Below are 17,703 nucleotides of genomic sequence, written 5' to 3'. Positions count from 1 at the left end.
ACTCACCCCATTCCGCGACCTTCTCGAGAGAGGACTCGATAGAAGACACAAGTTTCTCCCGGCACTGGTCGACGTTTTCCCGAGAGAGACCTGCATGGCCCGTGTATACGGCATCACCAGTGCTGTCGTCTGCATAGCAATGCATGTTGGCGGTGTCCAACGTATCATTGATATGCAGAAGAAACAGCGTGGGAGATAGCACACAGCCTTGGGGCACTCCAGCGTTCACGGGCTTGGGATTCGAGCAATAACCGTCGATAACGACCTGTATGCTGCGCCCAGTGAGGAAGCTGGAGGTCCACTTGCATAAGCTCTCGGGAAGCCCAAATGATGGAAGTTTTGCGAGGAGCGCCTTGTGCCATACACGATCAAAGGCCTTCGCTATATCCAGACCAACTGCCAGGCCTTCCCCCTTGCTTTCAATAGCCGCCGCCCATCTATGTGTTAGGTATACCAGAAGATCGCCAGTCGACCGACCATTGCGAAAGCCGTACTGCCGGTCGTTGATCAACTGGTGACCCTCAAGGTATACCAAGAGCTGGCGGTTAATTATGCTCTCCATGATTTTGGAGAGTAGGGAGGTAATCGCAATAGGCCTGTAGTTTGCCGGATCCGAACTGTCTCCTTTTTTTGGGATCGGATGGACAAGGGCTGACTTCCATGAATCAGGGACTACGCCTTTTGAATAAGAGTGCCGGAATAAACGCGTTAGCACCGGCGTCAACTCAGGGGCACACGTTCTAAGCACGATTGGAGAAATGCCATCCGGCCCGCTCGACTTCCTGACGTCCAACGAAAACAGAGCTCGCCTAACAGTTTTCTGTCGGAACTGTACTTCAGGCATGGAGCTCTGACACCGCGGGATGGTTGGCGGTGTTTTTCCGTTGTCGTCAAGAGTCGAGTTGGAGGCAAAAAGAGTGCACAGGAGATCGGCTTTCTCTTTTGCCGTATGGGCCAGGGTGTCATTCCTCATGTGCAACGGCGGCATGGACGGCTGGTTGAAGTTACCAAGAGCAGCTTTCGACAACGGCCAGAACTTGCGTGTTCCGGTCGGGTAACTGGAAAGCTGCTCGCCAATTTTGACGACGTGCTTCGATTTCGCACGGGCGATTTGCCGCTTAAAAAATCTGGAGGCACGGTTATATTTCCTCTTCAGAACTTTGCAGTTCGGATCCTTTGAGCCCAGCGCCGCAACCCAAGTTCGATACGCCTGTTTTTTGCAGTCAGATGCTGCTTTAACTGACGCATCGAACCAGGGCTGTGATCTGCCACCGATCGGTACTACAGAGCTTGGTATAAAAATATCCATGCCCTGCAGTATCACATCGGCTACTGCAACGGCGCAGGCACTAGGATCATCCGAAGGGAAACAAACCCTGCCCCAAGGGTAGGATGCAAAAAAGGAACGCATCCTATCCCAATCTGCTGACTTGTAGTGCCAAACGCGGCGGGTCGCTGGTGGTCTGCGACGTTGGCGTAGGATAGGCACTACACTCCTGACCAGGCAATGGTCGGACGTTCCGAGAGGGGCGTCGACAGAGACCTGGTAACCATCGGGATGTGTAGTCAGCAGAACATCTAATAAGGACGGCATGTGGCTATCCACATCCGGGAGCCGCGTCGGCGACTCAACCAATTGGGACAGACTATACGCCAATGCAAAATTATGCACAGATCGCCCTGCGTAGGCTGTGGTACGTGATCCAAGCCATTCGGCATTGTGCCCGTTGAAATCACCCAAGACTACGATTTCAGCGGAGGGGATCTGAGCAAGCACGTCATCAAATGTCGCTTGAACGCAGCCCATGAGGTGATCCGTTTCTGCGTTACCACTATGGGACCTGTAGACACACGCATAGATGCGGACGCGGTCCTCTAAATCTACGCGGAGCCAGAGAGTAGACAGGCCCCTACCCTCAAAATTGCCGAGACGGCGACAGCAGATATCCTCCCTAACGTACACACATACCCCGGCGTGAGGCATGAAATTATGCTCAATTTTGTACCCGGGGTACGTTAAATATGACGTATCGCTAGGTCGAGATATCTGCGTCTCCGTAAGGAAACACAAGGCCGGCTGCGACGTCTCAAGGTGGTGGTGGACGGCGTTTAAGTCGGAGTGAATTCCCCGGATGTTACAAAAGTCCACATTAAGCGTGGAGCGGGGTGCCGTGGTGATGCTGCCCTGTTTGTGCTGTGACATACACGGTACTGTGCCCTCCCCAGAATACGAAGGGCAGCCCGAGCGCGAATGCTCGGGGAGGGATTCTCTGGCTCTACAAGAGCCGGTACCCTCCTGGGGTAATTTCTCTTTAAATACCGCTCTCATATTTTGTTGGGGGGGGGGGGGGGAAGGACGGGGGGGAATGGCCTCCGGTCCTCGACACTAACCTAACATAGCGGCACTAGGCCGCTACTTCACGCCGGTATTCTGTGCGAGTGTGGTAAGTAACCCGGACGAGTCTGGCCCGATTGTGCTGACGTCATGAGACAGCAGCGTGACTCTCCCACTTTCAAAAAGCCTGTAGTCGCCTCTTACGACACCCTTGGACCTGGGACTACCCTATTCTTTTTACGCCCCGGGGCAGCACAGGGCAATGCTATGAAAGATATTAATATCACCGCTACCACATTTATGTTCTCCTGGTGTCTATGTATTTATACGTCGAGCGCATGACGTAAGAATATATTAAGGTATACTCGCGTCATACATGAGACAATCTCTTATTCAACTATCATCGCCTGGTACCAAAATACTGTATAATGCTTCGTATCTCATTCTCTCGCCGGCTGAATCCTCTGTTTGTGTCTCTATCGTCTCGCGTATTCGTTTCATCGATTTTCAAATCACAACGATTCTAAAGAAGTTTCACTTCAAAAATATTCCAGTAGCTTCCTGCGATGCGATTGCTTCACGTGCTTAGGTCTATATCTCAGGCGTCTCTATATTCACGATAAGTATGTATTGTCACTTTCCAATGACAGTGACTGTGTGTACATGAAACAAATTTGATGGATGGGCGATCGTATTGAATAGGAGTTTATTCAAAATTTATTTGTATTTTGCACCGAAATTTATTTATTTTTTCTTTTGGAAGCAAGCCGAATCATTCGGAAAGTGAAATATTTTTCACATATTAAATATATATTAATATGCATTCAGAGAAAAGCTTTTATTATGAATGGGAATTAGAAACCTCAATTTTTCAATGTAACTTAATTTACCCTTGGCGTCACCGAATAAACATAAATATTAGCGTCATTAACTACGTCACTCATGTACCAATAGGAACACTGCAATAATTTACAGAATACAATCATTAGTAAGTTTAACAAGATAACTATAGTTAAGGGCTCCTTCATAAGTCTTGGTATTCAATATTACAATAAAATACCAGACAGTATACTAAGACTCACTGAGCTCAAATTCATGAAATATATGAAAGCTTCTTTGACACAGAAGGCTTAGAAGGATAATGTTGCTTGGTTCTTTTCTGGTTCTGCGCAGGCCACCTAAATTTATATAATATTAAATTAAATAGGCTAGGCTGTTATATGATTTAAAAAATGGGCTAAGAGTTTCTTTTCTATCTTCTCCTCATGTCAAAACCCTTTTACGAACTGATTTAGCTTCATGACGTTAACCATGTGTTGTTGCAAAATTTTATGTTACTGTTACTCGCTATGGTAAATAAATATAATATTTATTTTTCAAGTACCTCAAAGTATGTTCGTTCCATCCCGTAGGTACAAATTAAAACATAAACTATTCCGACGTAGATATGCTCACACAACCGCGCGCCCGCAGACGCCAACTGCTCAGCTGTTTTGGCGCCTAACCCGACGCGGCCACTTGAGAGAGTGTGCTTGTGCTTACATTTGCTGAGGTATCAATATGCTGTTTATGGTACGGGTTGCAAGATAAACAAGCTTGGTTATTGTAACCAAAAAATGTGATTTATGATAGTTTCGTGCTGTGATATCGCCGCTCTTTCAGAGTTGTACGAGAAATTGTGACTGTTTTGCTAAACGCGTCAAAAAAAATACTGCTATTGTATTCTTTGTATTATTTTTAGTATAGTGGACATGTTATAATATGATCTTATGACTTCTTTCGAAAAACTAATATTTTTTTTCTAAAAAAAATTTCACAAATTTCCCCTTGTATGCCAAACAATGGCGCCGCCAGCTAAATTCAAACCAGTACGCGGCGGTACCATTAACTTGTCACGCCGCACCGAACACTAAGCCTCTTCTATCTCCTTCTTCTTCTTTTTCACCTGGATCACTTTCCACTTTTCACTACTTCTTCTTTTCTTCTTCTTCCTTTGCACTTTCGAGTCATAACTAGAACTGCCGTAGGCCACGCTTAGTACGGCTTATATACCCCCGGATCTGTTCTATTTTCAAAATGATTCTCCCATTCCATCTTTAAATTTATATTGTACTAGAAATTTCATTTAACTATTGTTATCCTGCTTACACATTTTCCATCCTCTTTACTCTGTTCGATTGAACTTTCTAGAAATTTCCATTAACTTTACAAAACCCAAAAAATTCATTTAGTGGTAGGTGTATCGAACCCGGGTATACAGCTTCTAAAGTAAACAATTTTCCGCTGAGCATTGCTGACGGAGCTGTTGAAATTTACAATGTCTTGAAGTTTGACAACTCTCGTCATATACGTCGAAATTTGCATACAACAATACTAATACATATATTTTGTCTTCAAAAGCGTTGCACTTGGTTTTATGGCTCTAAGCTCTATGGAGCCAAGAGCAATTAATAATACAACCGGTAAAAGTTCTCTCTCGTGTTTTTGCATAGGAGTATGTAGATATTGGCAGTTTTTTAACGGCTGTCTTGCCGTGTCCACTTGAACACGGTAGCACCATTTTTCAACTTTACATTAATGTATAAAGTTGAAACTATTAACAAAGTATATAGTCTTATAATAGAGCCAAAGACAAGGAAAGTAAAAACAAAGGGTAACAGTTTTAACAAACTTTATTTTACGCGTTTTATGATAATATTAGCTCAGTCGCCTAGTGCGTACCTTCGGAAAGTTGCAAAAAATTAGGGTCACTGAAAAATTGGTTACAATCATTTCAGTTCAGTATAACGGCGACGGGTATTCAATTAACTTTAAACATACATGACACAGCTATTACGACATTATTTTAACATCACATTTACTTATATTGTAAACATTACAGTTATATACATAAAATTAAAGTTGAAATACATTGAACATTTAAAATACATTTATAATTGTTTCAATATAGCGAAGCGACTGTCTGTTACAATGATTACATCTAGTCAACTCATGGATTTTTTTGACGCAAAGCAAACACTCCAGACAAATCCAAGTGGCTTATGAAGTGCTATTGTATTATATTATCCCTTATGTTCCTTATAATAAATAAATTAAAAAAATAACACCAACACTATTTCTTAAAAAACAAACAAACTTTGTTAAATTATGAGTGAAATCCTGTAAAAACAATATGTGTAAAAGTTTACTGCGCGAGATGGTAAAGCGTAAAGTACTTGTACTAAAATTACTTATATTTTGTGTGATATTTATCAACATTAAATAACAATACCTCAGTTTAAAAAGAGTAACAGTTCAGAAAAGGGTTCCAAAAGAAGAGAACTCGAGTTGCTACTCTTTTAAAAGAGATTTCTAGACTTATGAAGAAACAACTAAACTGCATTCAATTATCGACTTGTTTCTCTTTGGTAATGGTGGGTTATCGATTATGGAACAATTTCTCATACTTATCTCAAATTTACCGAATTGCGGACAAATTTGCCTGTTGAACTGAGGTATTGATAAATATTTTATGTGTTAGCGAGGCAGTCAAAGCTGACTACGAAGTTGTTTGGTACGATTAAATTGTTTCCAGCTTTATTGAAAAACATTAATATTGTGCCCACGAATAGAACAGTAATTATTACATTATAAAAAGATATCATTCCGGATAACTGGAATTATCTATGCTGTCGATGCTACCCATATAGTAGCATCATCAATCAGATGAAAGCAACTGCTTTTCTTATTCCGCCTCAATACGAGGATATTGCTGCAAATATATGTCACAAGTTTTCTTTCATGAAATTGCAACTGTGTGTCTTTTGTTCCAAAATTTTAACTGCGGATCCTAAAAAAGAAATATTGATTGAACTGCCCGTATAGTGTATTCCTAGATACTATGATTTCCTAGTGCTTGGATAAATAATACAAAATTAAGGTTTGAATAAATAAACATTGCAATTGGTGTAATGCACTCAATTTCATTAGCCAAGGCACATACAAATTTGGAAGAAATTGTTGGATTGTAGATTCGATCCTAACTACAAATTAAACAACTTTCCGAATATAGGTACAAATTTCCTTAAGATTGGTACATTTAGTGACAACAATGTTAAAAAACTATGTATCTGCATAAAATCAGAAAATATTAATAACTACTCTTAAGCGAAAATAAAAATTTATATTATTAATACAATACTTCTATAAAGATACATTTATATAAATACAAACGTGCTTATTAGCCCACCCTATTATTATTTATAGGTATACAGGATATATATATAATATTAGTTCTGTACCGAAATTTTCCTAAATATACATTGACGTAGTATTTATTACGTACCAGAAAAGTCATCATCACCATCATCAGCCGGAAGACGTCCACTGCTGGAAAAAGGCCTCCCCCAAAGATTTCCATGGCGATCGGTCCTGTGCTGTCCTTATCCAACGTATTCCGGTGATCTTGACCAAATCATAGGTCCATCTTGTGGGGGGCCTACCAACACTGCGTCTTCCGGTACGTGGTCGCCATTCGAGGACTTTACTGCCCCAACGGCCATCTGTCCGTCAAACTATGTGCCCTGCCCACTGCCACTTCATAAGTTTCACTAGAGAAGTCATTATGAACAAATTATAGAGCGCGACTTTTTGACAGCGGGCTAAGCAATTTGACATTCACAATTATTCAATAGCTAGTTGTGACATGTAATCACCAGTTAAATCGACATACTATAATTAAATTAAGCTTGTTTTAAAAATATGTTAAACTTAGTAGTAAATTGTGGTAATGAGTTATTCTAACGCTATCTCAATATACACGAAGCCATATTTTTAACACAACTCAGCGCTCAAATATGTATTATTGCAAGGGACGCTCAGCATAAATTAATTGAGTTGACTACATCTGGCCACAACTGGTTCTATAAACATCCAAGGTGAGATATTATCTTCTCTAGTACATAGTACATATTACCACAATGTAAATATATGCGTAATAAAACAAAAACATTATTTTTACGAATGAAACGGATTTATATCCCGCGCCCCCCGCCATGCCAAGCCGCACACTGCGAGCGCAAATCCGCAGCTTGAGACGGAATGTCACCGCGAACTCACCGCATTCACCCTGATAAAGGACCTCCAAATGGTCGAAAAACTAATCGGTACCAACTCGGACAAACCGTGAGTAAAGCCGTTTTAAGCAAATAAAGTAGAGTGTCTTAACATAGTGTTAATACTGTTAAAAATAAAATTAATACCATTTAAAATACTTGATAACACACCTACCAATTTAGAATTTACATTTGAATAAAATCTAAATTGATGATAGACTTGAAAGCTAGAGCAAGATAAAATGATATCCGATCGATCAATTAGTTGATAGTTCAAATGAAATAGACTTCGAATATAAACAAACTTATAACTAAAGCATAATGATGACTTATAAAAATTTCGGTAAAATGCTAATCTTATACCTCATCTTATACATTGAAATGGATATCTGTTTAAAACATTAAAAGTTCTCTTTCTAATTAAACTTATTACAATATGATCTAGAACAGGCGTTTCAAATGCATACAATACTATATAATTTTTAAACATTTTAATTGTCATCCCACCGCAAAGAAATGTACATTATATTTTTCTATAGTAACACTAATCAAACATTCACTTCTTGATATAAACTCTCTTTTGTCTTTGACACAGCCAATATATAATTTTGATAGCACATCGATGACCACAGCAAATTATCAATTAATAAAATCTTATCCTTCCTAACTCACGTTCACCGTTGATTTTTGTTGTGAAATGTACAATTATAAATTTTTCTATCAAACGTATGAATTTATTACAATTTTGCTGTAAGTTAAACTGTTATAAACGTTCACAATCGTTTTATTGTTTATGCAATTATTATCGTAGGCACTACATAGTTTAAGCTCATATCAGTACTATTTTTTGATCGTTCCATGCTATTTACTCCACTACTGGTATTACATACATTACACTAAATATTATTTACACTAACAAAACTGAAAGACATTGAAGATTTTACAAGAACACCTAAATTAAGTTTAGCAAGAAAGAAGTAACGAATAATAATGAGGGTATGAATGTTAGAAGCTATTCTTCAGTGGATCATGACTAATCATGACGATAAAATTTAACGATCTTACAGACTTCACAATTGAATGCTGGCCTGTTTTCGTTTTCATTGAAATAATGATTAAAATTGAGAAGAACTAAGCAAATATGAACAATATATAGACGATGATCATATTCATCCAACCTTTGTGAAGATAATTGACGCGACACGTATTATATTTTATTTCAATGGAAACAGTAATAGTTTAAAACAGTAAATATAACGAGATCCGTAAAAGAATTCTACATATTTTGAATATTTAGCGAAAAATAACAAAAGATTAATTAGTTTAATACAAAACATTTATATTAAAACTTACTAAGCCAATTACTATTCGATATATAATATGGTACAAATTTCAAGGAAGAACCACATATTTTTTTGAAAAAATCTTATCCTAGCAAAATATACAAAAATATTAATGAAACAGAATATTATAACAATATAAAATTATAATAATTATTAAATAATTAATGGTTCATAAACCTCATAAGCTACCACACCCATCGCACTGAACAGTCTTCGTATGTTTTACTTATCGTAGTCCAAAGTTACACTTGCACTTATATCCAGTGAATAAGTTCTTGCGTCAATATACAATACTTGTAAATCCTGTCATGCATAGGAACTAAATACAAGCTTTGCTCGTGAATAAAAACATTAACACATTCATATTATTGACCCTACGTGATTAAACTGAAATCCATGCTCTAATTACCACTAGATTTTCAATATTCGTTAAAACATAAGTTGCACATGAATGACATAATTGCGTCTGATAAAGTGATAACTCGTGTCAAAGCCCACACAAATAATATTTAAAGTTCGAATTCGGAGCGTGTATGACGACGATGATCGAGACGAACGCGCGCACTGGATCGACGCAGGCAGACGGGCACATTGCGTGTCATCGGGGGTTCTGTCTCGAAGCCAGCTGCTGGGAAGGAACGCCATCGCCGCCCAAACAATCGCTCCAAATAACATCTTAGTCAGATTCTAGTTGCTGCACTATCTGCAGCTAATGGCCTGTAGTCGCCTCTGGCTAACTCTCGCATTTCACAGTTATTGTTTCCGTTAACTGTTTTTAGTCCTAGAGTTTCTTCATGAATACTTCGTCTCAAGCCCGGATCAGAAGCTCTTCCTAGTAGAGCTTCTCTTTCACTGGCACGCTCGGGACTTCCCGCGTGAGCTCTGACCCCTCCGTTTACATTGACTGCATTCACTACAATAGTTTGTGACAACGGTCCACCATGCATTGGACTGCCGTCCATAAATTCACCTGCACCCATCTCACTTCTCAGTATTCTTATCTTTTGGATCATTTCCTTAATTTCACACCGAAGTATTCCCAAGAAGCAGAATTTTAAAAATGCTATAACACAATACCCTAAAACAAATAAGGCGTCAGCTGTTTTTTTGAGCCAAGCAAGAAGTCTTTCTGCACAAGCCGCCGTGTGTGGTATGCAGTGAACGGGCGTTAACGAAACGGTAGACGATGAAGTGGTAGAAAAAGAAAGTGGTGTCGCTGTTGACGTAGTGTGAGCTGGTATTCGACAACAGCTCGGAGGTAATATTGTAAGATTCAATGCAGCGAAATCTGATGGACCAGTTACTCCGCAACAGCTCTGTTCCCTTTGCAGACGATCCCAAGCGTCTGAGAAATCTAAATCTGTTTCATAATCTTTTGCTAGTCGTAGTCGTAGCTGTGGTCGCAAGTCTCGACACACACGTTCAAATCGAAATACCCAATAGACGCCAATTGCGGCGTCGCCGACTAGCAGAGCCAATAAAGCCAGCCAATACGCGTTCAGCATACGCTCGGAGAGGCGTAGGGCTGCAAAACAGCCGAGGAGTTGTAATAAGCCTGCCTGGATGGGTAGCGCCGCGTAGCCGTAGAGGAAGCCGGGTTGGGCGGCTCCAAGTCCCGGCACGAGCCCACGCCTGTAGTCGGCTAAGGCTCGGCCTGCCGCGGTGCAGAATGCGAGAGCTGCGAGCAGCAGTGCCCCGTTGCAGGCGTAGATCCAGATGCGGTAGTAGCGCATTGCGCGGTGCGCGGCGGGGTATTGCGCGGGGCGCGCGGGCGGCGACAGCGTCATCGCGGCAGACGCCGAGTCATTGCGCCGCCCGCGCCCGCGCCGTCGCCACACGACGCGCCCCACGCCGCTGAAACAAATCCTTAACTGAATGAAGAGGAAGGCAATCGATCATACGTGGCACCGGCACGGACTAGTAAAAAAATAAGGACTCCGTGTCACCTTACATCACAGTGTAGCACCAAAACAAGACGATTTACGTGTAAATACATAGCCCCACATACACACACTACTACAGGCCGATAGGCGGCCATTATGAGAATTGTCATCGTCTTTGACAGATCAGTTGGCGTCTCAATAAAATATTTTAAAATTTCCGTCGTGCGTTGTGATAAAGTGGAAAAACGATACTATATAAGAATTTGTGGCCATATATGATTATTTAAGGGAGAAAAAATTGTGTAACAAGTATCCCCCGTAACCGCACACACACTAGCATAACGGTGCTTCACTTGCTTATATCACGGCGCGGAGTCCTTTTTTACTCGTCCGTGGTCATCGGATGGTAAATTATCGTATCTTCCAACACCACGGAAATCACGTATTTAAAGTAAAAAGTTACCCATGTCGCATATGATTTGAGTTCATTTAATTCAAGAAGAATGAAAAGGTAAATAGTACGTGCTCTGTAATAGGTTAGCTAAGTTTCAGGGCTCCTTTATAGGTCATGGTATTTTATTTTCGGTATACTAGAAGTCACTCAGTATAAATTAAAGGAAATATATTAAAGCTTCCTTGATATAGAAGGCTTACTATAATATATCTCATTATATAGAGGATAAAAATGCATGTTTCTTGATTGATTCTGCGCAGTCCACCTAAAATTATACACTATTAAAATATAAAGTAGGCTAAGCAATTTTTAACCGATTTCAAAAAGGGGGAGGTTCTCAATTCGATTGTTTTTCTTTTATGTATTGTACACCGATTACGCTGAGATTTATGAACCGATTTACGTGATTCTTCTTTAGTTTGATGCGAAATAGTTGCCAGTCCCATAAAAATTTCATGTAGTTTGGCCCAGTAGTTTTCATTTTATGAATATATCTTATGAACATTCATGTTTACGTGGATGATTGTTTTTGTTTACATGGACGATGTAAATTTTATTTTCTGTAAGGCTTTTTTAAGAGTTTTCATTTAGGTTGATTATATGATAGCCCGTGTCCCGATAAGTGGGTCTTCTACCTGTCATTCATAGCTAACAAACATTCTTCACGATATTTTACTATCTCACAAGAACGTGAAATAGAGTTTCGAACTGCATATTCTCAGAGTCACAAAAATTAAAAAGAAAAATTTCACAAAAAAACAACCGACTTCAAAAACGCTATTCCAAAACAATAGATATAATATGCACTAAAAAGTATAAAAATAATTGCGTATTTTATACAATATAATTCTAGTTACGATTATTGTAATTTTTGGAATCGGTGTCCTTCCGCCGCGACCCCCTCTCGCATCTCACCTCCTCACGACTCAAGCTGTTCTGGTTCTGATTACGGTATCCACGGCAAAGTAACGGAACTCTTCAATTAAGCGCTTACGTTCATTGATGCATTGAAAAATTTAGTATATCTGCACATATTTAGACAAGTTGTTAGTTAGTGTACTTCAAATTCACTAAAAGGCAAAAAAAAAATCGGTGTGATCCAAGATAGGCTTGTAACTACATACATAGTTATAGGTGAGATGTGCTTGAGTCGCACGTGCGATGTGAGGAGGCGAGAGGTGAGAGCCGAGAGCGGGCCGCGGCGGGACGATACGGATACAAATAACTATAATCATTACTAGGATTAGATTGTATAAAAATACGCAATTATTTTCATACTTTTCAGTGCATATTATATCTATTGTTATGGAATAGTGTTTTTGAAGTCGGTTGTGTTTTTGTTATTCAATGATTTAAAAGAGAGCTGGGAGCTTCTTGTCAGTTTTTCTCTCCAGCTTAATCTCATGACATTTACCAAATGTAGTTGCAATATGTGTTATTGTCACTCCCTATGGTAAATAAATACATTTCTATTCTATTCATGGTCCTGGAAACAAAGCGTTATCAGTCTGTAGTTTGTCGACGTGAAAGAAATTTTATTGAAAGATGTACTGTGGACCAAATCAAAATTTATATGGTGAGGATGGTACTGAAGTTGGTGACGTGTGATGTAAAGATAGAATTGGGCGACAGAGATCAAGTCAAATAGGCCTTTAAAATACTCCTCGTAATAAATGCGGTAGAAGATACACAATAAAGCTTAATATCTACGCACCTCCAATAAATAGAACTAATTCTAGAACCTCAACGTTACCTAACAATTATTGGGGCCCCCATGAAGGATTGGCGAACAGACTTAGTTCTGCAGCATACGCGGTTAAAAAGATTAGACAATTAACTGACATAGATACGGCGCGACTAGAATACTTTAGTTATTTCCATAGTATTATGTCCTATGGTATATTGCTATGGGGCAACGCTGCCGATATTGATACAATATTTGTGCTGCAGAAGAGGGCTATTCGCGCTATTTATAACCTAGGTCCTAAAGAATAATTGAGAGCAAAATTCAAAGAAATTAACATCTTGACTGTTGCTTCTCAATATATTCTTGATAATGTAATGTATGTTCATAGCCACATAAGTGAATTTGCCACAAACTGTCATAACCATAATGTTAACACCAGGAACAGACATAAACTGATGATGCCTATTACTCGGCTAAGTCGAGTTAGTAAGTCTTTTGTGGGACGATGTATATGCTTTTACAACAAGATCCCAGAAAATGTTCAAAACAAAAGTATTACTTTATTCAAAAGAATTGTTAAAAAACGTTTGTGTGGTAAAGGTTACTATAACATAAATGACTTTCTTAATGCAAACACAGATTGGGAATGGAGCGACCGCCCTCAGGCTATTAAATAATAAGTTTAAGTGTACAATGTTACTTTGTTACTTTGCAAATTTTACTTTAATTGTAAAACATATTTTTGATGAAAAAAAAAGCCCGCTAAGTTTGTTGCGCCCATTCTTCTCAGGCCTGAGGCATTCATTTTGGAATGGGTGGTAGATTTTTTGACTTTCAATAAGTGATTTCACATCCTATTTTGAATAAAAATATTTGAATTTGAATTGAATTAAAAACATTCAACAGTTGCAGAATAGTGAAGATTATTTTCCGCAAGTGTGTGCAGCGTAATCCAATATTCATGGGACACTATGTGGAATTAATGGTGCGAATAAAATTATACCAATTTAGATAAAATGTTATGTTTTTAAAGTGATAACCCTCACGTCTAGGACTAATATACAAATTAAATTTGAAAAACAAAATTTTATGTACGATTCGGGACCCGAACGCACGACCTCCGGCGTTCCGTACCGGTGCTCTAACCAACTGAGCTAACCGTTCGAGTAACGCCTCGTTATAAAATCTTGTTTGCTTTGTTCAACTCTCTGGTTGTGGCTTCATCTACAGGATCTACTTTACAGTTGATAACCTGCTCAACCCCTTTGACTTGAGATGGGACATCTGAAGTTAATTTCCTAATATACACTTATCGTGTAGTTTATCTGTTGAAAACTGGTCATCACTCCCTCAACTCTCTTATTTTTTTCTTAGTTTGATTGTAACCTGTTTCCTTCATTGGGACATTCAACAATATATGTGTCCTAGTGGTATTCATTGGCTTGTTTGGAGAATGGCCTATGCCAGACCCAATTTCCATAATTGCGTTTCAGTCTTCTTGATACTGTTCTTTTGTTCATTGGGGCTTTAACAAGCATGTTAGGGTGATTATATTATAGGTGACGCACTCAAATATTGAAATATTGCAATGATTCCAAAATAAAACATTACACATAATGCTCCATGGTTTGTAACAAATGAAATATTACACCATGACTTCGGAAAATCAACCAAGGATGAGACAACGAAATTCACCAAGGCACACAAAACTAGAATAGACAATCACCCTAACATACTCTCTTATTTACAATACATAATTATTGCGTTTCTAACCTCCTTTAATAAGGTAAACAAAGAGTAGGTCAAAGATGTTTTGATCATAAGTTCTGAATTGATTCGTGTCGAATTGTAAAACGGGACTGCTTGGTTGACAGTAAAGTATAGATGATATAGTTATGTTCAAACATTGCGAAATTATTGATTCCGCGTAAAGTTCCTTGTGTTTCTCAGGCTCATATAGTTATAAGTTAGCAAGTCGAGTGGAACTCTTCGATTATCTGAATACATAAAGATATAATACTTGTATTTGACAAGTTTTCCTCATTGTACTATCGTAAACGCATCATAAAACTTGTTTTAGGCATAAGCAATGGTTTTTTATTGTGTTTATATAAGTGAAAGCAGTGACATCTGTTGACATGCATTCGTTTAATCCTCCAATTGTAGGTTACAAGACTTTGGACAGTTAATTTTTCCAACACATGCTCAAGGACGAGAAGGAACAGCATACCATGTCTCGGTACAAGAAGACGTTGTGGAGTAAATGGAGAACAACGCGCAAGCAAGTACACGAAATGCTGCAAAAAGTTTGGTGTATCTTATTTTTATGAAAATTAGGGACGAGACGAGCAGGACGTTTAGCTGATGGTAATTGATACGACCTGCCATTACAATGCAGTGCCGCTCAGGATTCTTGAAAACCACAAAAATCCAAGCAGCACTACTATTGCGCTCGTCAGCTTGAGACATAAGATGTCTCATTTGCCCAGTAATTTCACTAGCTACGGCGCCTTTCAGACCGAAACACAATAATGTTCACACATTACTGCTTCGTGGCAGAAAGATGACGCCGGTATCATGTGCAAAGGAGCGTCCCACTTATAAATACGAATCTCATTGCAGTGTGTGGAATCAATGCAATATTAACGAATATAAAACACCAAAAAAAAAATACTTTAAAAAGCGGACTTCAAACACTTAAAAGTATAAAATAACTTAATGGAGATTTAATTTAATACATAGGCTGCACTAAAAGTATCGGGAATGGAATATTTCCACTGTTCCTGTCATATTAAAATCTTTTTAATTGAAAACTCCTTGGTTTTAAAAATCGAATACCATTTATTTATTTATTTAAAAAAAGATTTTCGGTCTTGTCACAAGGTCTTGTCAAACTTGTTTAGTCGTTGAGAAAATGGAACTCAATGGATGATTTATTATGAGTTTCGAAGTGGTTTAACACAAAAACAGTGTGTTGACCGGATGATTTCTGCATTTGGTGATGAAGCCCCATCCAAAACCACAATTTATCGCTAGTTTGCTGAATTTCAACGTGGACGTGTCAAGCTCAGTGATGATCCCTGTCAAGGTCGTCCAAAAACTGCAGTCACCAAAGAAAACGTTGATGCTGTGCGTAAGCTGATTGAGGAAGATCGACATATGACATACCACGAAATTCAGGCAACTTTAGACATTGGCATGAGTCAAATACAAATAATGTTGCATGAACAATTAGGTGTAAAAAAGTTGTTTTCCCGATGGATACCGCATTTGTTCTGTGAAGAGCAAAAAGCGGCTCGCGACACTTGGTGCGTCAGAACTCTCGAAAGATTCCACGTAGCATCCTGAAATGCTGTATACAACATCGTATCAGGTGATGAATCATGGATATACACGTACGAACCCGAAACAAAAAACCAGTCACGAGTTTGGGTGTTCGAAAATGAGTTAAAGCCAACAAAAATTGTTCGTTCACGGAGTGTTGCAATAAAAATGGTGGCCACGTTTGTCTCCAAAACCGGCAATGTTGCGACTGTTCCTCTTGAGGGAGAAAGAACGATTAATGCAGAATGGTATGCTAGCATTTGTTTGCCACAGGTCGTTTCTGAACTCCGTAAAGAGAGCTGCAACCGCCGCATCATCCTCCATGACGACAATGCGAGTTCTCACACCGCGCACAGAACAAAAAAGTTTTTAGAGCAAGAAAACATAGAATGATTAGACCATCCGCCGGACAGCCCCGACCTAAGCCCTAATGATTTCTATACTTTCCCTAAAATAAAGAATAAATTGCGTGGTCAGAGATTTTCATCACCTGAAGAAGCTGTGGACGCCTACAAAACGGCCATTTTGGAGACCCCAACTTCCAAATGGAATGGTTGCTTCAATGGAAAGCAGTAATGTGTGAACATTATTGTGTTTCGGTCTGAAAGGCGCCGTAGCTAGTGAAATTACTGGGCAAATGAGACATCTTATGTCTCAAGCTGACGAGCGCAATAGTAGTGCTGCTTGGATTTTTGTGGTTTTCAAGAATCCTGAGCGGCACTGCATTGTAATGGCAGGTCGTATCAATTACCATCAGCTAAACGTCCTGCTCGTCTCGTCCCTAATTTTCATAAAAATAAGATACACCAATGTTGCTTCTTGCTTGTTGTTCCATCGTATGGAAAAATGTGTCAAATTTCGCGGAGAATACTTCGAAAAGCAAAAAAATAAATTTTGAAATAGTAATGTTGTGTCACTTCCTTGATTCCCGAAATTTTCAGTGCCGCCCTCGTACACCTCTTATGTAAATCATATACCACTAATATTAATAAAATACTATTATTTGTATGTGCTACCTATTGATAGGGTTTGTTTAAGCGTAGTTTTGTTTTATTTTTTATAATTCAAAAATCATTCATGTACAAAAAATTCGAAAACTATACCGACGTGTACAGAGAAATTATTATTTTTACTGTTTTTTTCATTTTGTGTTTTATCACGTTTGTGTCTATATATATAGTATTGGATTGATAAGTTCTCTAAGTTTTTTATTTAAAGCAATTTGAAATCCCGATATTCACGAATATAAAATACCAAAAATCATTCGTGTACAATAAATTCGATAAGTATGCCAACGTCTATAGAGAAATTGAGTATGTCCTTTGATATGTTAAAAATATAAAGTGAGTTTTAGTGTTTATTTTGTCGGCAAAACATTGAAAAAATCAAACGTTAGGATGACTATTTTTATTCTGTTGCGGATTGGAAAAACAGACTAGTAATTTGCACTTAACTGCTTTATAAAGAAATATCAAAAGTAAAGACAATTTCATAACGAAAACATGACATAGTTTGTGTCTCTGAAAAATCGTAATCGAATAAATTGAATTCCGGTTGAATTGTTAGATATTTATATCCTTAGTA

The 17,703-nt window shown here is 38.8% G+C and overlaps 2 protein-coding genes across 4 annotated transcripts in view; one reads left to right on the top strand and one right to left on the bottom strand.

Moving 5' to 3' along the window:
• The window catches only part of LOC126971160 (pseudouridine-5'-phosphate glycosidase), a 263,833-nt gene that overhangs the window by 46,559 nt on the left and 199,571 nt on the right, over positions 1 to 17,703 (top strand). Inside the window, exon 7 of one of the 3 annotated variants that reach the window (XM_050817318.1) lies at positions 13,702 to 13,788. The exons of the other annotated variants lie outside the window; for them this stretch is intronic. Within the exon in view, the coding sequence (XP_050673275.1) occupies positions 13,702 to 13,746 (45 nt within the window). The 3' untranslated portion in view covers positions 13,747 to 13,788. Of the gene's footprint in view, positions 1 to 13,701; positions 13,789 to 17,703 lie in introns of those variants that run through there. 3 annotated transcript variants of the gene reach the window in all.
• The window catches only part of LOC126971171 (uncharacterized), a 152,610-nt gene continuing 139,896 nt past the window's right edge, over positions 4,990 to 17,703 (bottom strand). Inside the window, exon 4 of the mRNA XM_050817339.1 lies at positions 4,990 to 10,625. Coding sequence (XP_050673296.1) covers positions 9,452 to 10,558 — 1,107 coding nt within the window. The 5' untranslated portion in view covers positions 10,559 to 10,625 and the 3' untranslated portion in view covers positions 4,990 to 9,451. The remainder of the gene's footprint in view (positions 10,626 to 17,703) is intronic.

This window comes from Leptidea sinapis, chromosome 23 (genome assembly GCF_905404315.1).
Source record: "Leptidea sinapis chromosome 23, ilLepSina1.1, whole genome shotgun sequence".
Lineage (NCBI taxonomy): Eukaryota > Metazoa > Arthropoda > Insecta > Lepidoptera > Pieridae > Leptidea > Leptidea sinapis.
Note: the sequence above shows the minus strand (reverse complement) of the source record. Positions and strands in the feature narration are given on the sequence as shown.